Raw genomic sequence first — 10,951 nt, 5'->3', positions numbered from 1 at the left:
ATAACTGAGTCTGTCTAACAATGAATTACAAAGTGAAAGGTTTGGACTGTGTCTGTAAAATTCATCTGAGCATCTCAGATAATTTCCTGCATGCTCCACCAAAAAAAGGGCAGAGGCTTAAAAATCAAGCATTATTCATGGTGTGGACTGGCTAAATCAAAGTCTTGACCTTAATCCCCTAAAATTTTTGTGAAAAGACCTGAAATGGGGAGTTCTTAACACAGAAATGGAATAAAAAACATTTAACTTAACTACTGAACGGTCACAGTAAAACATTTTTGAATCTTGAATCAGACAGGTGATCAAATCAAAACGTCCACATGCATTGCAATTTAAAGATATATAAATGAAACATTTTCCTCAATGAATATGGTTTTATTTTAATTTTTCCTACTTTTAAACAAACATTTAATATAAATGTTTCCAGTAAACACTATCATAGGTTTTTTTAGAACAAAGTTATTAGGTTTTACAGTTGTGCTCATATTTATTCATACTCTTTCATTAAAGAAGGAAAAAAACAGCTGCCTGTAAAAGAAGCTGACATTGACTAAAGTAATAATAAATAAAAAATGTATTAAAATCATTACATTATTTTCTAATTCAGGTTCAATAGAAATATTTTTTTTTAGAAAGCAAACAAATGAGATAATTTATTACATATTACATCACTCATAAACTAATATTTTGTTGAACAATCCTTAAATGTTTCCGCTACAGTCAGGTGTTTTCTGTTCCACTCAGACTTATGCACCTGTTGACAGGTATTTTGTCCCACTGTTTAACAGAAAAGTGCTCTAATTTGTCCAAGATTAATTTGTTGGTTTGTTTGTTGTTGTTGTTTTTTGGGTTTTTTTTCCCTTTCTTCAACTCAATTAAATGAAAAAACAGTGTCTCATATTACTAAATTATATTTTTGCAAAATTTTAGTCATTGTTCCTTTTTTAAGTCTCCAGTTATTTGAGTGACTGTTGTAAATTCAGCCTTTTCTTTAATGAAAGGGTATGAATACATATGAGCACAACTGCTTTTTAATGGGGATATAGAAATCTAACGTTTAATTGTTTATTATCAAATTAGACTTAAATTGTTCAGTATCAAGTTTAGTTTTCAAGTTTTTTTTTTTTGTTTTTTTTTTTTTTTTTTTACAATATTATGACAAAAATGGAGAGGGGCTTCATTTGCATTCACTAACTGTACTGTAAAGCCCTAAGTTGGGGAAGGAAGCTAACAGAACAGCCGCCAGCTTGCGGGCTTTGGAGATCTCCGCCCAAGTCACACTGGGCTGCAGCTCGGAGCCCGGATGCGCCGCCATGCCGACTCTATCAGCGAATGGAATAATTTATTCACCAACCTTTCTGACGCTGGCCGACCAGAGTTGACTGAAGAAGTAAACCCAGCAGACAGGGAGGCACAGAAGCCTGTCTGGTGTACAGACGAGCAGGGAATATCCGTGCTGAGCGTATTCATGTCCCTTACCTGCGTTGTGTTTATGTAGAGACACTCGCGTGCTAGCTACGCTAACGTTAGCGGAGGGTGTGCGGGGTAGTGACAGCCCGGCCGGAGGCGGGGAGAGCTGAACTGCGAGGTGAGACTGTTATTTTGATGGTGACTACACTGCTGACTGCACGCTGGTAGGTGGCCATCTGGGAAATAGTATCACTTTCATGTACGCGATTCAACCATTTTAGCAGGAGTCGTGCACCAGCACATCGAGATGGCTGTTTGGTTGTTTATCTAACAGCGCTGTTTGGCCGCGGAGTGAAGCCGAACATTGACTCGACGTTTCAATGCTCTGGCCCGCCAGATACAGGCTAGCAGCTAGCGTGCTAACTAGGTAACTGTCCAACACAGCGACTCAAACTTTTCAGGTCAGTAACCCCTGGATAGACGCGCTGCAGATGCCTGGTTACCCGTCTCAAGGGTTTTAGTCACAGGGATTCTGAAACAGGGACTTTTGCTGAAAATGAAACGCTATGTTGGTAAATTACAGTGGAAAGTAAAGGGTTATTTTACACACCACCTGCTGCAAGTACAAAGTCTTTAATCACGACAAAATACGTGTTTTTGTTGTTGTTTTATGACTTTTGGATATATAGATATTTGGCTTCCCATTAAATTCACTTTTCATATTTTCTATCGAATAGAATTAACAGATCTGAATACATCTCGCATCGTTGGACCACATTTATCAGAAATGTAGCCAGCTGATGGTAACAAATTATATTGCAATTAATCTATGATAATGATCCAATATATCACACATATATGCATTTTAATTGGAATATCTTAGATTATATTTCAATAGTTACAAAAACAAGCATTGGAAATTTCTTCAGGTAAACTATAAGGCTGCAAAAGTAGATCTGGAAATAGTATTTTTTCTCTTTATAAACAAGTCAACAATGATTACTTTTAGGTTTTTGCTGTCATGTTGCTAAGAAAATATTTTGAAGATTATTTTTATGTCCCTGCAGTTTCTTTTCTTTTGCAACCATAACTGAATAATTGCCACAATCCTGAACTTGGCAGTAGCTGGGGAGGACTTGTTTCAAGTAACTGTTTTCTTATTTGTAAAAAAAAAAAAAAAAAAAAACAGCTACAGAGTTCAGAGTTTATCACTCTTTCAATAGTCTTTTAACAAGTAATTGTTTTGTTGTTGTTTTTTTTGTTTGTTTTTGTTTTTGCAGACCCAGAAACATTTCAATGTCTTCATCGGCTTTGGAAACTAAAGCAGATGTCTGTTGATGAGGAAACTGCAAAAACTGGCTGTCCACAAGCCAGTTTGACATCATCTCTGCAGCTCCCTGATTGTACTGGAGGCTACAGCAGTGTGTCTGTGATGATGGAGGGAGAAGCAGTCGCCCCTGACTTTGCAGCTACTTGTCCTGTTCTGGGTACTGCAGCCTCACCAAAACACACCAGCTTGGAGAGCACTGAACAGAGAGCCAATGCGAATGAAAACAGCATCAATCGCAGAAACAGCTTCCAGCATCCTAAACAACAACAACAAACAAAACTAACAAAGCGGCGCTACACTGCAAGTTCCAGTTTCAAACATCCGTCATCTGGCAAGAGGAGACGAAGGGCAAACTCTGAAAGTGACTCCGTCCTTCCCACCAACTTCCTCTTGGGTGGCAATATTTTTGACCCACTGAATCTTAACAGCCTGCTGGATGAGGAGGTCAACAAGGCGCTGAATGCAGAGACGCCAAAATCCTCCCCGCTGCCAGCAAAGAGTCGAGACCCTGTCGAGATTCTCATCCCCAGAGACATCACAGATCCACTGAACCTGAACAGTGGCATCGCAGACAGCAACTTTTTGGTGTCTCCGTACAGGAGTGGAGGAAGGAAAAGACACCGCAATAGACACCATGGAGGAGCAGGAGGTGGAGGAGGTGGGAGTGGGATATCAATCACGCACATGAACCTCTCAGAATCAGGTAAAAGTGAGGTCAACACTAGCAGTTCCACACAGCTTCCAGTTGTGCTGGATTCATACCCTACACTAGATTCCTCCAAAGAGTCCAACAATTTTTCAAGTGTCACAGGGGAATCGCATGAGCTCACGGCTGACAGCTCATCCAGCTGTAAGGAGGAGGTAACATCTGTATCTGTAGAGGACTCTTCTTCTGCACTGTCAGGGGGGCCATACCAGCACACAAGCAGACGCAAGAGAAGGCGTAACTCAGGCAAAATGGAGCCCCCTGTTATCCACTCCACTCCCATTAGTAAGTCAGGATGTGAAGAGAGGAGTTTTGGTACACCAGGGCCAAAAAATTCCTTTCACACACCAAGAAGTGGTCCCAAAACAGGTCCAGGACTTCGCCAGCACCCCCACAGTCAGGAAAGGATACAGCGGAAGAAGTTCCAGTATGGGAACTACAATAAGTATTATGGCTATCGTAACCCAGGCAGCAGTGAAGATCCTCGTATACGCGTACTTCGTCGAGAATGGTTTGAGGGTAAAGATGTTTTGGACCTGGGATGCAACTCGGGTCACTTAACACTCTACATTGCCAAAAATCTTAGACCTGCACGGATTTTGGGCCTTGATATTGACAACAGTCTGGTGCATGCAGCTCGTAAGAACATCAGACATTATCTGTCTGAGCTGCAAACCAAGGAGGCCAGGCGTGCTGTGCAGGGGAAGGGGACTACTGAACAGGAGGAGAGGAATGGAAATGAGAGTCACACAGGCACAGAAAAGAAGCACGGCGAAACAGAGAGCAGAGATGAAAACGAGAAAGCAGGGAAAGGACAAAGAAACCCTGCAGAGGATGTAAATGACAACGACTCCTGCCACACAGATGAGACGAGCACCCAGAGGCAGGACGGCAAAACAGAGGAAATGGAGCAAGAAGATTGCGATGCACCCCCTGCTGATCACTCTGTGAGCTGCACTTTTCCAGTGTCCCTGCGAATCTCCAGGGGACCCATCGCTGCACCCCTGCTGACAGAAGCTTCCACAGTTAAGCCTGGGGAGTTCCCCTCCAATGTGTCTTTCATCAAGGTAAGATGGCATTCTGGGATGTGAGAATACATGATGTGTTTGAGGCTGCTCTGGTATTGTTATTTAACCCTTGATGGCCATGTGGGTGCAGTTTGCTGATGCCTTTGTTATGTGTCCACAATCTCCTGACCTTATTTATGAATTTAATGTAATTTGCTCACAATGTAGCTTGTTTGGACAATAGCCTACTAGGTATGAGGATCTCTATACACCTACCTACGATTCTGTTGATTATTATTTAGAATGCTGCAATGTGACTGAAAAGCAATTATTGATGCATTTTGAACCTCATTTTGCCCCACTGAAAAGGGAGGAAAGTATTTTTAACTCTTCCTAATTCATTTACTTCCAATTTCCTTTGTTTATAAAGCAAATAGAAGAGATCAAACAAGTTTGGTAGATTCATTTGCCAACAGATGCCTCCGCACTGATGAACCATCAGGAAAAGAAAAAATATGCTTGCAACTAGCAGCATGTTTAGATAATGCAGATTTTAGCATATTCAAAACAAATGGGGAAAAAAACTAAACTTTAACCTGCTGTGAACAATTAAATCACACAACTATGATGTTTTGTACAGAGCATTCTCAGATTTTTAAAAAATATTGTCCCTTGGATACCTTAAACTACAAATCTGATGCAACTTGTGATCTTAAACTGAAAGCTAAAATCAGGCTTTTCTTTTCGCCTGGTTATTCTTGTGAGGCTTTCAGCGTTTCTTATGCTCTCCCAGCCCAAAAATGTGTAGTTTAGAAATTAGTAGCAATTTTCACATCAATATATAAAAGATACATTATTTTATTATAATATAGCTATTTAATTATTAGGTTATTTTTAAGTCAATACTCTGTCTTTGTGCTCAGCTGACTTTGTGTAGCAGCTACATGAAATGGTTAATAACAGACAGCATAGAGCTTCTGACCAAATCAGTCTCTGCTTGAGTATCAGCAATAATGGCAGTGCAGCACAGAGCTCATTCTGCAAATCATAGAGATGTTTAAGACTGTTCTGTTTGCACAATGCAAGCTGGATTTGAGGGTGAAATGACTGAATTTCTGATGTTTGATCAACTATCTATTGCGCTTGTCTGTGCTGCAAGTATCATTAAAGAAATGTTGCCATTCATAGTTGTTACCACTGTGTATAGACAGGCGGCTGACATGTGGATGAAGCACCCAGATGAGGGCTTAATTGGGGTTTTAGCCTTGTTCAGACCGGGTGTTAATGTAGATGAGTAACACAAACAGGACTGCAAGGCTCCAGACCAACCTTTTTTACAGGTGCATGGTTCAGTGTGTATCCTAAGGACACGAAGGCATGTAGGAATGGATTTACCGACCTTCCAGTTAGCAGATGACTGCTCTTCCTCCTGAGCTACAGCCATCAATGACGCATCAATGTTAAGTAGAAAAAAAATTTAAACTACACTTAAAGTGCTAACTTTAAGCCCAGACGGCATTGAATTGCAGTAAAACCACAAAAGTATTTTAGCACCCATTTATCCACATAAAGCCGAGTATTAGCCTCCATGAAGCTGATCATGTCTGAAAGCAGGTTTAAAAGCTCTACAGTGTGTGTTCCAACCGCACAATGGCGGATATGACATCAATGTGACGAACATGCGCCAAACACAACAGCAATGGCATCTGCGACAAACTGTGTTGTGGTGCTGCTCCAGACAATCCTGGCTTGTTTACAGCTTTCGCACCAGAATGCACTGCTTTTACAACAGTGTTGCGCTACTGTACCATCAACAGCGGGAGTAAGCAGATATGGAGAGCAGCATATGTCAGATGTTATATGAACCTCCTGCAACACGCAGAGAGCCTTTATCCTAGCTTTGGGGTGTTACTCTATGGTCATCATAGCGCCCCCCACAGCCTTGTAGAATGTACTACAGCAGTTTTGTGGGGACGGTGAAACCTTTATACTATTTTTTGCCACCATGGCTTCAGTGCCATGTGGGCATAGCTCAAACATTTCAAACTTTGAAATGTCTCATGAGGCTATACTGCTTTTGGAAAATATCTCTCCTCTGGGGAGAAACAACTTGGGGATTAGGTGATGTAAGGAGTTTTCAGAGAGGACTTGAACTATGGCAGCAGCAAAACAGAACAGGACTTTGGCCGGAACTATTTTTTTGTTGGAAACGGAAAGAGTTAAGGATGATTGAGCATTGGATGTGTGCAACATGCCAAGTCCAAGCTAATGTGCTTGTGACATTTAGGCTTTTCCATTTTTAAAGAAATGCTGTGCAAAAATCTCTTTTGAATAAAAAAAGCTCCACAGGATTGTTCTCAGTTTTATTTTGTTCAGTTTTATTTTGTGAAAAGTGACTCTAAGTCAGGTGAAGCATTACATCTTTCCCCTTTTAACAGATGGGTGCTATTGGGGATTTTTTTCTTGCGGTGGTGACAAATGTAGGCTAGCAGGATATCTTCACATTGGAGTATTTGGGGGTTTGTTTGATTTAAACTTTTTACATTTTTTTAACTGGGTAAATCCACTAAATTCTTTAAACGTGTTACTAAAACATTTTTAATGCTGCATGCAATTTAGGTTGATTGACTTCGATCATATGTAAGTTAAATTGATTTGTGACCACCCCCAACCCCCCTCCCACCTTATTGCAACATTGAAGATGATGAAATGAGGGATAGCAAAAATGGATGATAATGGATTAAGAGAAATAACAAGCTAGTCTTTTACTCTTAATCCTCTCCTAAATGCTGAAAATATGGTACAAGACCAAAACATACGGATGTGATTGGCCGGCTGGCTCAGATTTGGCTTTTAGAGAACCGAAGTAATAAAGGTTGGGTTATGTGTATCAGTTCTTTGCTATAAAATGAATGCCAGACTGTTTACAGGAATTTTTTCATCATTGCACCTCTATTTAGCTCTTTTTCAATTTCCACTCGCTTGCAGCCCTTATTGTGCTAATATTGCTCATATAATTTACTTCCCCATTCTGTTTTCAATAGGAATATTTTCTTTTTGATTTACTTGTTTAAAAAAAAAAAAAAAAAAAGGTTGACTAAACATATATTAATTACAGCCATTGCACTGAAATGTGTATTTTTATCTGATCAATGTTGTATTTTTTTTCCACTGCTCTGCTTTTCACTTGTAGGCCAATTATGTTCTGGAGAACGATAATCTTCTTTTGACTCAGAGGCCAGAGTATGATGTGATCCTGTGCCTCAGCGTTACCAAATGGGTTCACCTGAACTGGGGGGACAGTGGCCTCAAGCGGCTCTTCAAGAGGGTCTACAAACATCTCCGTCCTGGGGGCATGTTCATCCTAGAGCCGCAGCCCTGGGAGTCCTATGTGAGGAGAAAGAAGCTGACGGTGAGAATCTGACATGATGGGCTTGTTTGTTGTTTGTGAATGAAATATAATAAATATTTACTTCCTTTCTAATCCCGCAGGATAATATTAACAGGAATTTTAAAAGCATCCGACTCAAACCTGAGCAGTTTTCATCATATCTTACAAGTGAGGTGGGATTCACCAAGTTTGAGCACCTTGGGGCGCCCAAGTGTCCAGCAAGAGGTAAGAGCAGGGGTATTGATTAGATTTTTTTTTTTTTTTTTTTTTTTTTTTAAAAGGTTAATATCTTCAAATGACTTTTCTTGTTTGTTTTTTAACCCCTTGGCACAGGTTTTCAGAGGCCAATCTATGTTTATCACAAATGACCTCTCCTGCCTTGAACACTATTGAATGTGAGTGGCCTGAACCACCACCATCAGTCACACCAGGGAGCTGCACTGGACTGCAAGGACTCATCCTTAAAAGTTAACTATTGATGATGGAAATCTAAGGAGAAGAAAAGTGGGACCAAAAGTGACACAATGTTACGAATCTGAGGTAGAACATCTCTGACAAACACTGTAAAAAGTGTGAGGTAAACTTGGGACTCTGCGGTGTTTATCTGGAAGCAAAAGTCTTTCAGGTTTGGCCAGACGGTGGAAGATGCGCTCACATGATTCTTTGAACTGTCCAAGTGGATAATGACGCCCCGTATTGATGCATGGCCATACGTTGTGTTCGATCTTCTTCAGTCATATATCATTGCTTTGATAACTTTTGCTCTGTGCAACCACTATATCTCACAACATGCATATTAGTGTTGCAGAAATTCAGCAGACCAATTTAATTGTTTGCCGTTTTAACTGGCTCTCCACGGTATAATCATCAAACTTGTTAAACATCTGATTTCGGAAGCTGGTGAATGGGGAGCATACTGAAATGTCTTGAAAGGCCACAACAAAGTGCAGGAAATATTTTTTTGATGTGTCGGACTTCATGCTGTTAGTCATTGAGTATCACTGACGGCATGGAAATCATACCTTTCTTAGCATGAATCTGCACAAAATTATTTTTAAAAAAAAAATCTGCTGCAAAATCAGTGTGACACTAATTGGTAATCTGTTTGTCCCATATTCCCACTGTAATATGTAGCTTGTTTTTGTTCTGTTTTTTTTGCTAAACTTGGTTGAGAGTTCAGTTAACTTCATCTGTTGTAGCGATGTCAAAATGTGATATTCTACAAAAGCTTCTTCAGTGACATAAACACTCTAAAGTTAGCAGTGGCTTATCCAAGAAATAGACAATGAGAAGTGTGATCAATATGTCCAAATTATCCGTTTATATGTAAATGCTTGCCTTGGGCACACCCCTGATGTTTAGTCTGCTTTACGAGAACGGTCACTAACTCAGACTTTTTTCTGATTTAAAAAAAAAAAAGGAAAAAACAGGCCTGAAACATTGTCATAGATTTGTCATGTTAACATGATGATTGTTCAAAATCTGGCACAGGCTGAGCTTCAGCGACACCATGAAAGAAAACATTGAGGCTAAAATGTTGACTTAAAAGAAACAAAAAAAACTAAATTATCTTGAGCCCTGTTATTTTTGCTGACCAGACATTTTGGGAACTGAGAACCCCGACAGTCAAGCAATCGCCATGCTGTGTGTTTTACAATGTCTGTGAGGTGCTGACAAAGGGAACGTCTGAGCAGAAAATGTGAGCATCTTCAGAGACGCTGCAGCATCATCAGTGCTGGTAAATCTCAGGCATAAGCATCATTTTATCTGGTCTGATCGCCGCTAACCTGACAGGGAGGAATTCAAACAGCATAAATTACATTTGCAGCGCTTTTCCAGTTGGACACGACTTCTGCAACGCGGCAAAAAATGTACATTTAAAGAGAAGGAATAGTTTCTTTAAAGGAGAACTTATCCATATAATGTTTTTTAAAATCCATTTTGAATATGAATAAGCTGTTGGTATTGAAGTGCTGCCAAAAATATGTCTTTTCTCCTCTCAATTGGAATATATTATGCGGATAACATTGTGTTGTTTGACCCACTGAGGGCAGATGACTAAAAAATTGTCCATTTGTGGGATTATATGTTTGGAAAGAATGGAAAGCATGAATGAGATGATTTCACTGAGTGATTGATGTAAATAAGTTTGCAAATCTTATTTTCATATTGTTATGGAGTTCATAACTGCTTTGTCATTTTCAAAGTTTTTTTTTCCCTCGTTTTCAAATGTTTGCTGCCAATCAGTCCTTTTTTTTTTACTTTTACAATTGTACTTAAAGACCTATTAATCCAGCTTTGTAACAACAAATGAATGTGTACATTCTGATGTTTTTGCTTTCTTCTGTCCTGGCAGGCACATGGATTGTTAGCTTAGTTCTTTATTTTCTTTTAATGGTTTTGTTTTTTGATAAATTGTTTGAAAAGAGTGTTTGTGTCAGTGCAGTCTTATTTCCTGTCAACCGTGTAGGTATGTTTTAAATTCCTCGAGGCAGGAATAGCTTAAATGTTATAGCTGTTTTATTAATATGTGGACGTGTTACATAGAGAATATGTTTTGGCCCATTAGGTTACACTTTTGTACTGTTCTAAGACTGTCCAACTTTTGGACCGAGTTTTGTTTCTTTGACATGTCTTGGTGTTTTTCTCTTTTTCCATGTCATTAACTCATTAATTTTCCAATTCGGGGGTCTTGGGTAAGCTGAAGCCTTGGACCCTGGACAGGTCGCCAGTCCATCACAGAGCTCAATCCAGGTCATTAGCTTTTTGCTTTGGAGACATTTTGTTCAAAGTGAGTGAGGGGCTTTTCCACTGTTGCACTTTATCATCCAAGTGATGGTGTCTAGATCTAAACCAAAGTCTACCCGACTTTTAAATCCAGGTATTTCAGCTGAAGCGCGTCTGCTGAAAAGGTAAAATTGCGTCATGTAGAGTGTCGTGTAAACTATTTTTACTCCTTGAAGTTTTGCATAAGTTGTTGATTTAGTGTAATTTATATGACGGCAAAATGGGAAGTAAAAGAAAAATCTTTCATTTTTTCAGGTTTTAGTACGAGTGACAAATATTACCACTTCACATCCATTAATCTCATATTCTGGTTGTAGTGT

The 10,951-nt window shown here is 39.6% G+C and overlaps 1 protein-coding gene across 2 annotated transcripts; it reads left to right on the top strand.

The window, feature by feature from the left end:
• The first annotated feature begins 1,314 nt into the window (after window positions 1–1,314).
• On the top strand, window positions 1,315–10,198 carry mepcea (methylphosphate capping enzyme a). Of its 2 annotated transcripts, none has more exons than XM_079247122.1 (5): window positions 1,315–1,588; window positions 2,691–4,513; window positions 7,647–7,865; window positions 7,946–8,069; window positions 8,178–10,198. In XM_079247122.1, the coding sequence occupies exons 2-5, from the start codon at window positions 2,738–2,740 to the stop codon at window positions 8,210–8,212; spliced, it is 2,154 nt and encodes a 717-aa protein (XP_079103248.1). In that variant the 5' UTR covers window positions 1,315–1,588; window positions 2,691–2,737; the 3' UTR covers window positions 8,213–10,198. The 2 variants fall into 2 exon arrangements, with proteins under 2 accessions (XP_079103248.1, XP_079103249.1); XM_079247123.1 differs by lacking the exon at window positions 1,315–1,588 and adding an exon at window positions 1,731–1,871.
• Window positions 10,199–10,951: the final 753 nt, after the last annotated feature.

This window comes from Telmatherina bonti (genome assembly GCF_933228915.1).
Source record: "Telmatherina bonti genome assembly, chromosome: 10".
NCBI lineage: Eukaryota > Metazoa > Chordata > Actinopteri > Atheriniformes > Telmatherinidae > Telmatherina > Telmatherina bonti.
This window is presented reverse-complemented; position numbering and strand designations above follow the sequence as displayed.

Excerpts from the sequence above, each read along its gene's own strand:
- mepcea (XM_079247122.1), top strand. The coding sequence starts at position 2,738 with ATGTCTGTTGATGAGGAAACTGCAAAAACTGGCTGTCCACAAGCCAGT. Across the intron at positions 7,866-7,945 it reads TGAGGAGAAAGAAGCTGACG|GATAATATTAACAGGAATTT; the intron begins GTGAGAATCTGA and ends CTAATCCCGCAG. Across the intron at positions 8,070-8,177 it reads GCCCAAGTGTCCAGCAAGAG|GTTTTCAGAGGCCAATCTAT; the intron begins GTAAGAGCAGGG and ends CCCTTGGCACAG.